Here is a 14864-nt window from a genome sequence, read left to right as displayed (position 1 = left end):
CATAATTTTTGAATCTGAGAGTTATTACTATGAAACTTTAAAACTGTTGATGAATATAAGTCTAGTTAAGAATAGTACAAAAAAATATTTTTTCAACTTGTTGCCCCTCACGTTTGGGGTGGGGGAGGAGGGATGTGCTATAAAGTCAAATGGCTTTTTTGTATCCAGCCTCCAATCATGGCAATGATTGGAGGCTGGGAACAAAATCCACTTGGAGGCTGGGAACACAATTTCATTAACATGATTGGAACTCCAATCATGGCAATGACATTTGATGGAGTCACGCTTTATTTATTAGCACCAGCATCTTAATTAGTTTATGTTACTTCATAATTGGTAAACTTTTAACAATGCTTGTGTGCTTAAATATCTTTGTAAAATTTAAATTTTGTGTTTAAAAGTTTAGTTTTTTATTTATTTTGTTTTTTTTTAAGGAAATTGCAATTTTTTCACTTTTTTTTTTTATATGTATAAAAAGATTTTTGTGTTTAATCCTAATAAACAAGCACTATAACAAAAAAAAAAGTAAATTTAAAAAGATTAAAAACTATTTTGAACAAATTTTGAACAAAGTTGAAATTTTAGCTTTCTTTAAAATCATGGATTAAAACTTATTCATAAACTTTCTGTAAATGTGTACTAATTTTATTTGGTCGCAACTTTTAAAAAGAAATTTATATAAATATTAACTAAATATATTATTAGTATTTTTATTTTATCTTTTTAACAGTTAATGCTTAGAGAGCTGGTTAATATTTTTCGGACCTTGTCAAATTCTTTTTGTTCTTATGTGCTCAATACGAAGGAGGGGTAGTTTGTTAACATTTGGAAAATGTTCCCACTCTAAGCGTGTTGAGATTCATTAAATTCATTCGTTTATTTTTTATTGTATTGTTTATTCCACTTACTGCCAAAGAAAACTACAAATAAAAATTAAAACTTAAAGTAATAAGGCTTTAAAATCTCAAATTCAAATAACTTATCAAAATTAAATGTAATTAATAAAAGTTCACAAATACTAAACCAGAATTCAAAAAGTTATTGAAAATTTGTATTGAAAGCTGAATAACTAGTATTGTTGTTATGCATTCTTAAGTTGTTTGTCCGCATTTCGATCCCAGAATCCTTAGTTTTAATTTATTCAACATTTGTGTAACGAAAGCAAAACTGTACCCTATTGATATTTAATTCGTGATTATAAGTGAATGGATAATGTAAAAATTTAGTAAACCAACTAAACTAATATTTCTGCGTTCTTTAATTCTTTTAGTAATATAATTATTTTTCTCCGTTAAACCGTCTATACCTTTCTATTTCAATTTTTATTGGTTGTAGCAAAATTATTTTTGTATTCATTACCGCGTATTCTTCTTAGAAAGTGTTGAGAATTTCTTTTAATCCAATCATCGCTTTTAATATACATGTTTTTACTTACAGAAATCTACTTAGCGTTGCAACAAGACTTATATATGAAAAGTACATTTTACGTTCATTTGTAAGACTTCATTTTTAGAGGTGGTTTGTAGAACATTCGAACAATTTTTCGAATCTTTTGAATCATTAAGGAAATATTTAGACTACTTTGTAAATCATTAGTAAGTATAACGCTTGTTGAGCTGTATGACTAATCATTATGTCTAAATTTATCAAATGTAGTTTGATGTAATTGAAATTAATGCAATTATGATCATCATAAATTTATCAAATGTAGTTTGATGTAATTAAAATTAATGTAATTGAAATCATCATGGATATCAAAAAATAAAATTCTCCTCAGAATCTTGCAATTAGGAATCACCTTCAATAATTTTTGCCTTCAAAGGGTTTGACTTTTTGTAAATAACATCACATTCTTCTAAATGAAGCCCATGGGCATAACATAGCTGATATTCAATACCATTTAGCCGTCTAAAATTTTTAGTACGGATGCTCCTTCAATGACACTTACTATGATATGCCTTTTCATTAAAAATTGAAACTTGGCAGTTTCTTTTCTGCTAAATTCACAATTTTATCTGCAGAAAGTGATCCAGTTATTGTGGTCATCCCTAGGTTCCAAAACTTTTTTTATAAGTGTAAATTTATATTTAAATAACGTCGATTACTTAAAAACTTATATTCGTTTAAAAATAAAGAAAATCGTGACCCACTAGACTTTGAAACAATTTCCTCAACAGCCTGCTGCTTAGCAAATGTTGTGAATATTATTTTTTTTGTGCACATTTCCAATTTCCAATCGAGTGTTTTCGTGTAGGTTTCCTATCTAAATCTAAATCTTGCAAGTGGCAGATTCGCCAGATTTTTCTTTACAAAAATATTGCCATGCTTTCGATCCACTTACTGTCGACATAGTATAGTTATTATCAGTGACGGATCCAGGAATTTTTGGTGGTGGTGGTGGAGTTTGGAGGGGGGAGGGGGATGTTTAAATATTTTTGTATTTTGTATCCCATTTGTGTCTTCTAAAATACATCCAAAAAATAGATAATTTTTCAATAATAAAATAAAGCAAAATATTTAATTTTACAATTATTTAAAACTATAAAAACCAAATAAAACATATGGCTTTTGTCATTTAAAATCAAAAAATGTTTTTTCTCTTAATTAAGTAAAAACTTCTATTATGGATGTAACTCTTTATCTTTAAATTGATTTTTATTACAATATTTCATGGGAATATAGATACTCTCATTATCAAGTAAACTATAATAATTCAGAAAAAAGTCGTGAAAAAAGTCGTGACGTAACCTCCGTCATCCTGATTCAGGCTGCCATCTGGAGGTTTACATTTATGGCGTTGTATTTCAAGTGTCTCCCTCCCTTTTCTGTAAAAATCATTGACCTTTATTTTTAAATTATTTTTATTGCTCCATGCAAAATTACGATGACGATTATTGGAATGTTCCGGCATTGCTGAATAATTGCATTTTCCTTCGTATATTTTTTTCTGATGTTGGTAAATACGAGGTGAGATTTTCAATTTTGTTTTACGGATATAACATTTTTTGGTGGTTTTATATTTTGAAAAAGTTTATGTTTGTGAGGAAAAAGATTTTGTAAAAGGTAAAAAAATTAGTGAGAATTTGTAAGAAATAAAGCGTACGTACGAAAAAGGATGGGTGGGAGATCGTTGAAAACATGTGTTTGTATAAAGGGGAGGGGGCCTAAAACGATGGTTTTACTGCATACGTACTTTATGGATGCTTCTGTAAAGTGGAAAAAGAAAAATATTTGTTTTGCCAAAAAAAGAGCGTTTTATATGAAAAAACATGATTATTAAACTAGCTCATCATTAAAGAAGGATTATAAGAAAATACATAATAGTTAATTAAGGTACATAATAATTAATTGGGGATGGGGACTTATCATAAGATATTTTAAGTCATACGTAACTTTAACTATAGCCATGACACAGCGTATTGTTTGCTCTTAGAAGCTCAGAGTATTGTTTGCTATGGCTCAGAGTATTGCTTGCTCTTAGAAGCAAGAGATTCAGGGTTTAAAGCGAGCTGTTGGCATATTTGGCGTGAACATTTTAGTTTAATGATTTTCCGAATTACTCTGTAAAAAGATTGTAACGTTTATTTTTGTTCTTTATTACATTATAAACAACATGTCGTGTTATATAAAGTTTATAAGATCAGAGTAAAAACGTAAATGTCAATGAAAAAATTTACAAAATTAGATCGATAAAAAATAAAAGAACGCGGGGGCTCGTGGAAGACCTTTAGGTCTTGTCGTTGAAAACCACTAACCTAAATGTGATAATTTCTTGTAATATTAGTAAAAGATAAGCAAGATAATATCAAAATTTTTCTTTACAGGAAAGTCCGTTGAAAAATATTTAAATCTGTTATACATACTATATATCCAAAAAAAAAGTCGCATAAAAGTCTTAGTATATATATAAACTTTTAAAAGTTTTTTGATTAATAGAAGATAAAAAGGGGAAATAAAAAACAACATATATATATATTAAAAGTATATTACCAAACCATCAATTATTAAAATTATTCCTCAGCATAGTCAAAAATTAATCTTCTACACTGTTTCTTTGTTAATCCAAGCCAGATTTTTTTCATTGCTATTATGTAGGATTTTAAATCTTCTTGCTTTGCAGCATTAAAGGCTTTTCTAAATCTTTCTCCATTAACCATCACCTGAAATAAAAATTAGCATTCTTGTGGAAAATTTTCAGGACTCACACATTACATATTTGAATACAGATTTAATATCAGGATTTAAACTAAGAAGTTACGTCAATTAAATACTTGGTTCAAATTATTATTTTTCTTAAAATCTGTTCAAAATTTATCCTCACATTTTCATTTTTTTTTCAAGTGGCAACGAAGTGTATCTTCAGATACGTTAAACATGTTTGCAGCACTTAAGCAGCTGATACATAGTCTCTTTTAATTTAAATCTTGATTTATCAATAAAAGTGTCAAACAACCCAGTAGAACACATAATCTGTTAAAAAATAGTCAAAGCCATATTAAATCCTCGCATTACAGCATCTAGCTCCGCCATATTTATGTAAACATCAGACATTTCTTTTCGCAGCTATGTTGCAGTCTCTATGGTGGTTTCACCAATATGAATAAGAGCACCAATTGCCAAAAAACTGGCGTCGACTCACATGTTACCCTTGTCACCATGTACTGCCCAATCACAATTAGCTGGTTTACCTTTTCCCACTTCATCATTAACTTCTTTAAGTACACGCATTAAATTTTCATCGCAAATCTTTTTGTCCTAACCCTTCGTCAAACTAACGACTCTTTTTTTCAAAAGACTAAAAACTGCCCGTAATTAATCACAGACTGGCAAATGACATAATAACGGTTCACAAACGGAAAATACTATTTTTCTGTTAACATTTTTTGGAATCACATAAACTCGATTCCCTTGAGGACGTCATCAGCTTGCCACCAATCATGCATACAAACAACCTTAATACACTAACCCCAATACGTCCAACCTGTAACCTGTTCACTCTTCAAACCATATTTTTCGAAGCGTCTTCTAACACAATCAAGACTCACTATTTCTTTATTGACAAAAATTTTGTCCATGTAAGCAGGGACTCTCTTCTTCCCCAATTTCATAACCATAGGCGCAACATTTAATTCAAAAACAAGTCAATCAAATAATACTTTTATTTTGAAAGTAGCACTGTTTTGGAGTGGCCAAAGAAATTTCTAAATTTTTAATTAAATGTAAGCCTTGCGTAAATCAATTATTGCTGATTTGTTTTTCATTCTTCTCCATTCTTTCAGCTTCTCAACACACACATCCACATCTTTTGCATACGTCTCGATAAAACTGTTAACTTCTCTCCACTCCAAAATGGGTCTGCATTTATTAACTTTATTTTTTTGGATTACTACCACTAAGGAGTCGGCCCTTTGGGTGGTCTCATCTTTTTGTCATAATCATTTAACCATTTACGATTGATCCAAACCTGTAGTTCGTTTTTGTATTCTGCTCTTGCATGTTTTGGTAAGGCGTGTCGGTCAACTTTGTTAAATAATTAATTGGAGCCTTCTCCATCTCTCCATTTTCGTTTAATTTTCCATTCAAAATTATCAAATAAATGCTTGATAATCTTGTTTTTTAACTATCAATTTTATTGACTTTATTTTTGTTAAAGACTACCAGTCCCAAAATATGCCATTCCTGATGTGGAAATAAAAAACTCTCCCGGCAACTTAATGAAACTCAATCAAAGTATCATATCAACTGTCAAAAATACATGAAACAACTTCGTCTTGTGCGTGATACCATCAGCCTCAATAGTAACAACCGCTGATCCCTTGAATAATTTTTTCGCTGTGTTCAAATGGCAGCGTCCGAAGTTCTATCATACATTTCAATCATATCTAATAAGTTAAAACTTGATTTTATGCCCAGTTAGCTTGTAATTTTCTTGCTTGAAACAAAACTTCTTTTATTTTCCAATTGATTTATTTTTCTTCTAGAATTCAACGCATCTTGACAAAAGTTTATATATATATAGGTACGTGGACTGAAATTTTTAAATTGAGGATATACTAGAATGTTATATATCATTAGAAAGCCCTTCAATACAGTATTTTAAAGATGAAAAAATTATCAAAAACGAATAATTCAAAAAAAAGTTATGACGTTTTTAGTAGCAAATTTTAAATATATGGATTTATTGAATAAACTGGTTCCAAAATTATTATTTTTTTCACTGAAATTATTATAACTTTGTCAAATCTTATCCAAATGCCTATAACTTGGTATCAAAAGATAGATGTAAGAGTAGGCTACAAGTTTATATTAGTATATAGATATAGGGGGTGTCTAGAGGGCCAGAGGGGGTTCGGCACACTATCGTAAGCCTTAAAAAATACAAGTTTTTCATCTGAAAGATTGTTTTTTCTGATAAATTTTTTTATCTTTATACACAAAAATGTGTTCTAATTTGCTTCCATTCCATTTTCAAATATTAGTGGTCTATCTTATATTAAAGGGTGGATGTTTTCGTTACGTTTTAACACCCTCATAGTGAAATGTTAAATTCTTATAAATACTTTAATTTTAAAAACACTGATTATATTTTGTGTTCAAAAGTATAAATTATACTTTCTTACTCTACAGCGTTTACAAGTGGTGTATAAATTGGCATTAGGGGTGGGATATGTGCCACGCCTAACTCCTCCTCCCCCCCCCCCCCTTCATCTTCTTAGTCTTCCAACCTAAAAAAAAAAATTTGTAAAGAGATTTGAAAAAAGATTTTAAATTGAGTTTATTGAAAAAAAGAAATTAGTATACAAGTTTATTTTACTACATTAGTTAGGAAAGGGGCGTGTGCCACAACTATCGCCCCCCCCCCTTTTTCATATTCCTTTCATATTCAAACTTGAAAAAAATGTCAACAGAAATTTAAAAACGTTTTTAAATTGCTTTTAAATAAAATAAAGACATAACTTTACAAATCTTATCACATTACAAAATGCAGTTTGGAGTATCCACCCTAAAAAAAAGACTTTTCATATTTATCAACTCAATAAAATATTACACATAAATTTAACACTGTATTTAATATGGGCTATGAAATCCTCAAAAAGTCCTGATCGTATCTAAAAGTTTATAACTATTTATAGGTACAACTTGACTACTTTTTATACTACAACTATTAATCACATTGAAAACATACAAAATATTTTATTAAAACTATTACACTTGTCAATGCTTCATTTTTAAATTATTTTAGGTAAAAAAATTTTAAATAAATAATTCAAATGTTTGAAAAAATTGAGACAAAATGGAAAACAAACTTGATGATATTACATATAAATTTTTAATAAAAAAACAAGAATGGTGATGCCTAATGATTGTGTATGCCACCATTAACCACAAAGCTGCTACCATGCTGTCTACGCCTGCAAACTTCTTTACAAAAGTTTTCTTCTGCTGTAGCTCCTAGCACCCCTGTTAGGGGATGATAGGTCCAGCTAAATGATTCCCCGTCTCTCCCTCTTAACCGGACCCATCACAAAAATGAGCGACTGCTAGTCGGTCCAGGGTGCTGATACATGTATCTCTGATAGACACCAGATGTAAGATCTAATGACATTGAATTGTAAATAGATTAGTTATTTTTACAAATAGTTGGTTTATATTAAATGTTACATAATACCATTCAGTACTAATCTATTTACAATTCAATGTCATTAGATCTTACATATGGTGTCTATCAGTGATACATGTATCAGCACCCTGGACCGACTAGCAGTCGCTCATTTTTGTGAATGGTATTATGTAACATTTAATATAAACCAACTATTTGTGAAAGTCATTGGCTGAACAAATAAAATGAAAGACAATCAACTATATATTTTAAAAATGTTAATCAAAGTAAAAATTTAAATACTACTCTTGATTTTACTTCTACTGCACTTTGATGGATAACATAATAAAAATGTATTAAATAGTGTATGTAAATAGAAATATTATGAATTCAATAATCATTCAGAAAAATAATTAAATCATAATTTTACTAGCAGAAGGTTGTGCTGATTATAGAGAAGCTTTTTTAAACATACCAATTGTAGCAGCTGAAGATGTATCAAAGCTGAAGGTTAACAAAGTTGTAATAAAAAACAAATTTGCAAATGTCGAGAAATGCATACATATTAAAAAGTAACAAATTTTTTACTTTGATTAACATTTTTAAAATATATAGTTGATTGTCTTTCATTTTATTTGTTCAGCCAATGACTTTCACAAATAGTTGGTTTATATTAAATGTTACATAATACCATTCACAAAAATGAGCGACTGCTAGTCGGTCCAGGGTGCTGATACATGAAATTTTACAATTTTTTTGTTATCTTTAGTCCAATCTACACACTCTACCACTGGTAAATTTGTATAGGATAATTTTTAGTATTGATTATAAAATAAAAAATACAATCAGCAACGAGTGGTAAGTTTAACAATTTTGTTAAACTTACCACTCGTTGCTGATTGTATTTTTAATTTTATAATCAATACTAAAAATTATCCTATACAAATTTACCAGTGGTAGACTGTGTAGATTGGACTAAAAATAACAAAAAAATTGTAAAATTTCAAAAGTAACAATCGTCAAATCAGTTCTGTGTAAGATACAACCTTATTAATAAAATGAAAATAAACAATCAAAATATAACAGTAAAAATATAAAAATATATATTTATTAAACAATACGCTAACATTAGGAATGTATATACTTAGGTTTATAATGGTATAATGGTATTTATTATGCATACTTTGTTTATATATAAATTATGTTAATTTGGTTGTAGTTATATATAAACGATGTTATTTGTACTTATGAAATCTTAAAAATAAGCATAATATTTAGTAGAGTCTAAACAATAAGTAAACATAAGGCATGCTAGTATAATGATTTAAATAATAGTCCAGTTATAGAAGTATACAATCGAAGTAAAAAAAGATAATAACAATAATATCTTTTATTATAGTTGAAAAACACTAACAAATTTTTTGTTAGGAATAAACCAATGAAGAATCTGATTTGTATACTTATTTATATATGGTGTGTTAATAAAATTGTCAATTGATACTATCACTTAACAATCCATTCAAAAGCAAGAGTCTTTATCTGAAACATTATTCTTTTTATATGTAACCTAAGAAAACAATAAGTTTTTACATTTATCATTATTTTTTGTTTCAAACATAAGTTAACTATAATATTATTATGAAATAAAAGAAATTAACTTTAATCTGTTAGAGAATTAAAAACACTTTTATTTATATTTTGCACTTTAATTTTAATCTAATAATAAAAATCAACATAATACAAAATTGCAATAATTTTTGTAGAGTCGCCCCCCCCCATACCGCCCCCGTATTTCGCTTACCGAAAAAAACAACAACAACAAAAAAACGAAAATAGGCTCCAAAAGTTCTACACTAATTAAACTATTTGCTGGTATTTATTTTTCGTTGAAAATTGGCTTGTAAATAGGAAATGCATGTAGAAAATTATTTTATTAATAAAAAAAGGGGGATCGACATTTTTACGACTGCAATTTTATGTGCGAACATCAACCAAACTTTCATGCAAAATTTTTGAAAAAATAATCCATAAAAAAGTATGCTAACCATACATTATAGTTATAAAAAAATCAAGATTAACCTTTCGTTTTTTAAAAATAGTCTAGGTTCATATATATTTCTAATAAGAATCACCACAAAATAACGTTTGCCTAGAACTACCTAAAAAAAGTGGTAAACTTAATCTAACACAAATTAAACTATTTGCTGGTATTTTTTTTTCGTTAAAATTTGGCAAGTGAATAAGAAATGCATGTAGAAAACTGTTTTAATAATAAAAAAAGGGGATCGACATTTCTTCTTCTGCAATTTCATGTGTGAACATCAACCAAATATTCAGGAGCAAAATAATCCATAAAAAAGTTCAGTAACCATACATAAAAGTCTTGAAAAATCAAGATTAGCTCTTCTTCTTTCAAAAAAGTATCTATGTGTATATATGTTTTTAAAAAAAAATTCTACAAAAACACGTCTGTCCAACGCTGCCTAAAAAAAGTGTTAAAAAAATGAGAACCAAAATTTTAGCATAAAAATCGGTTCCGTAAATCGCGATTTCCGCGTACCTAATATATATATATATATATATATATATATATATATATATATATATATATATATATATATATATATATCATATATATATATATATATATACATATATATATATATATATATATATACATATATATATATATATATATATATATATATATATATATATATATATATATATATATATATATATATATATATATATATATATATCTATATATATATATATATATATATATATATATATATATATATATATATATATATATATATATATATATATATATATATATATATATATATATATATATATATATATATATATATATATATATATATATATATATATATATATATATATATATATATATATATATATATATATATATATAGATTAAACCATTTTTTTTCTATGTATTGCTTTATTAAGCGTGCTGTGTGGCGTTATCTTGTTGAAATTGCCAGGTGGAGTTTGCCTTGAAAACGTCCATTGATGGCTTTAAATAACCTTCTAATATCTCTCTATATCGATGTTGATTAAGGCGACCAGTGTAAAGATGCGCCAGTCCATTGCTAGATCCAGCAATGCAGCCCCAAATGCTAATTGAACATCCTCCTCTTTGAACTCTTGACATGATAAAACGAGGATTATATTTCGTTTTTGTATCTCCTCACGACAACCCTTTTCTTGCGATTAATAAGTTTAAAATTTGACTTATCCGAGAAAATTACCTTTCTCCATTGCTCTACAGTCCATGCAGCTCTCTCTTTGCACCATTTTCTTTGCTTGAGACGGTCTTTGATACTTAATAGTGGCTTCTTTGTTGCAAGGTATGAATTGAGATGTTTTTTCTTCATAAGCTTGCTAATTGTTGATCGGCTTACTTGATGTGCACTCAACGCTGTATTCAGGTCTGAGGCAATTTCGGCTATGTTTATGTTTGGGTTACGTCTAGCAAGCATAATTGCTTTATTTTCGTCCCTTTCTGACATTTTTTTGGGACGACCAGAGCGACTTTTGTCTTTGACTGTTCCAAACTCATTATAGTTTTTGAGCGTTGTTCTAACGCTGCATTCACTGATTTCAAGTTGACGTCTGATTTCTTGATTGCTAAGACCACTTTTGTTCAGGCCAACAACTTGCTACTTAGTTTCAATTTTTATGCTCCTTAAACCCATATTTTTATTGTTGCAATTTTAAAGTATTAACTAACTGTATTTCATATGATATTTCCGCCACTTCAATTTATTCTTCTTACATTTTATATTGACTATTATTAATCAGCAGGGAGTTTTTAACAAAAATTAACCAAGAAAGTTTTTCTCAAAGGAATTAAACGAGTGTGCTAATACATTTTAAATGAGTGCGCTAATACTTTTGCACGCTTAATTTCAGACATTTTTCTGAGTAATCATTAAACTTCTAATTAACTCATAAAAAAAACAAGCAGGTTGACAATATTTGACATTATAATTAAATTTAGTTGGTTTTACCTTTCATTTAAAAAAAAAACTAGTTAAAAATTAAAATTACTTTGCAATTTATACTGATTTGAAGTTGTCTATAATAAAAAAATTATGATTGTGCTAATACTTTCTGGAAGCACTGTATATATATATATATATATATATATATATATATATATATATATATATATATATATATATATATATATATATATATATATACATATTTTTTCTTTTACATACAGAACGAAAAAAATGAAGTGCTTTATTTATATGTATGGATAAGACAAGTATGTACAAAAATTTTTTTTTGCTAATTTATCTTCTAAATTTAAAATGTGTACCGTTTTTTCTATGAAATTATAAATGGTTCACATTTTTTTAAATTAAGTACTGGCATGAGAAATATTTTCAATGGAATGCTAGTGACTGGGGAGGTATCAGCAGTGTGACAGTCAGTTCAAATAAAATATGGAAACCAGATATAACTCTTTTCAACAAGTAAGTTATTAAAAAAATGTTTACGGATGAATTAAGAATTAAAAAAGATAATATATTTTAAAAGTGTTTATTTACATTGTATTTTTAGCGTGCCAATTCATGCAAATGCTAATTTGTTTTCAAAAATGTTTTTAAATCTAAATTGTTTTTAAAATGTTTTTTTAAGGTGGTACTAGCCCGACAAATTTCAAAATATTCAGATTTTTTCTTTCTAAATTTGAAAAAGAGAATCATTGTAGATTTCAAAAATGCATAGTTTTACTATGTTTTTAAGTAATTTAGTGACAGATAATGTTAATTTGGTAATATGATCTCAAAAAGAAGCCCTTAGCAACCACATAGCAACAATGCTTACTTTTGGGCTAACTTTCCATAAATTTCATCAAACAATTAATTTCTATTATTATTCTACATTTCATATATATCTTTTTTGCTTTATATCAATTTTGCAAATACGTTAATTCTATTAATTATATTAAATTGAATTGTATAGTGAGAAGAAAGTGAATTTTTTTTTTTTTTTTTTTTTTTTTTTTTAAACATCATCGCTTCCAACAAGGCTGCAAGCAGCCAGTAATTAAAGTTGGAAGTTACTGTAAGAGAAAAGATGAAGATTGTAGAGCAAGATAACGATTGACGGACGATTTAAAAGATTGCAAATTATATGAATCAGGAAAGCAAGATGAAGGAAGCGAATTCCAAAGAGCTGATGTTCGAGGAAAAAAACTAGACGAATAAGCGTTTTTGGAGCACTTAGGAACAGTCACAGAAAAAAGATGACACTTAATTGAATGACGAGTAACACGAGAATGAATTTTAGTAGATGGCACAAGAGACGCTAGCTCTTTCGAGCAGTGCCCATTATAGTATTTGTAGAAAAGAGAAAGAGAAGCAACATTACGACGATGTGATAATGGTTGAAGGTTGGCTGCAAGAGCAGGTCCAACTATGTTTACAATGCGTTTTTGCACCTTGTCTAAAAGAGAAAGGGCATCATTAGAAGATCCGCCCCAGATATGGCAACAGTATTCCATACAAGGCCGGATTTGAGATTTATAGAGGTAGAGAATAGAATCCAGAGTAAGAAAGTGGCGAGCTCGATAAAGAGATGCAACCTTAGCAGATGCTAATTTTGCAACTGATTTGATATATGGTTTCCAAGAAAGATTGGAAGTAAGAGTTAATCCAAGAAGATGAAGAGTAGGTGACTCATTTTTAACAATTTATAACAGTGTATCAATAACAGCTTGTTATGATTATTTTATTGAATTTATTGCATTTATTTTCCACATTTTACTGCTTTATTCTTAGATGGGAAATAAAAAAAATAGCAAAAGAATAAAAAGAAATTATTTTCATGGAAATCAACATAAAATGTCTGATCAACAAAACATTTCACCTGAAAGTGCTTCTTATTCAAATATGTTTAGTAGTACTAATAGTACAAGTGCTAAGAAGTTGAACAAAGCAGTTAATTGTATTGGCAGTTCATCTAAAAATAAACAGACATCTAACGACCTTAATTTTTTTATATTTATACATTTTGGCATTATGAAAGATTTATTTGAGGAGTTCTAACGCTGTTCTGAGTGTAGCTCACCTGTTAAGCTTACACATAATAAAAATGAACACAAAGGGTTTTCATTTAAATTATGTATAAAATGTAGTGTTTGTTCAGCATGCAGATTTTCTTATACTTCTCCTCAATATATACCTTTACAAAAAATTAAAACTGTAAAAAAAGCACATGAAATTAACTATTGCACAGTTATGGCTTTTCGCGAGATAGGCAAAGGTCATGCTGGAATTGAAACATTTACAACAATGATGAATATGCCATTTTCTATTGCATTTACTACTTATAAAAAAATTAATAAGACTCTTTATTGTGCATATGAAAAATCTGCTGAAAAAAGTACCCAAAAAGCTGCTCATAAAGTGCGTCAAATGATTAACATCAATGCGTGTAGCAATGATATTGTTGACTGTCGTATTTCTATTAATGGAACATGGCAAAAAAAGGGTTATTCATCCCTGAATGGCGTGGTATCTGCAATTTCAAAGGATAATAAAAAGGTCTTAGACTATTACACTATGTCAAAATTTTGTAAATCTTGTGAGATTTAGTCAAAATAAAAAGGATCAGCTGGTTATGAACTATGGAAAACAAGACATAAGTGTGCAATTAATCATCACGAATCATCTGGTGCTATGGAGTCCGCTGGTGCTATTTCAATTTTTTGTTCTTCATTAAGTAAGTTTAACTTAAGGTACAGTCATTACATAGGAGATGGGGACACTAAAGCATACAACAAAGTAAGGGTAGCAAGACCTTATGGAGAAACGTTGATACCAGAAAAACTAGAGTGTCTCGGTCATGTTCAAAAGAGACTTGGAACAAGACTTCGGAATTTACGTGCAATAAAAAAAAAAGAAAAGTTGAATGGCAGTAAAACTCTCTCAGGTAAAGGAAGACTAACTGATGCAAGTATTAACTTAATGCAGAATTACTTTGGTATGGCTATTCGTCAGAATGATAAACTCTACCCTATGAAAAAAGCTGTACTTGCAGTTTTATGGCACTGCTGCGAAGGTGATGCAGCTACGTGTCATCAATTTTGTCCCAGAACCAATACTAGTTGGTGAAAATGGCAAAGGGATAAGATTACAGGACAATGCACTTATAAAAACAAGTTAAACTTACCAGTTGCTATAAAAGACCTATTACACCCAATATTTATGGAACT

At 28.6% G+C, this 14864-nt stretch overlaps 1 protein-coding gene across 1 annotated transcript in view; it reads left to right on the top strand.

Moving 5' to 3' along the window:
- Positions 1 to 14864, top strand: part of LOC100214276 (neuronal acetylcholine receptor subunit alpha-3) — a 35705-nt gene that overhangs the window by 8164 nt on the left and 12677 nt on the right. Inside the window, exons 3-4 of the mRNA XM_065801495.1 lie at positions 11862 to 11906; positions 12008 to 12117. Coding sequence (XP_065657567.1) covers positions 11862 to 11906; positions 12008 to 12117 — 155 coding nt within the window. The remainder of the gene's footprint in view (positions 1 to 11861; positions 11907 to 12007; positions 12118 to 14864) is intronic.

Source organism: Hydra vulgaris, chromosome 07 (assembly GCF_038396675.1).
Source record: "Hydra vulgaris chromosome 07, alternate assembly HydraT2T_AEP".
Taxonomy (NCBI): domain Eukaryota; kingdom Metazoa; phylum Cnidaria; class Hydrozoa; order Anthoathecata; family Hydridae; genus Hydra; species Hydra vulgaris.
The sequence above is the reverse complement of the archived record's forward strand: the minus strand, read 5'-3'. Positions and strand labels throughout refer to the sequence as shown.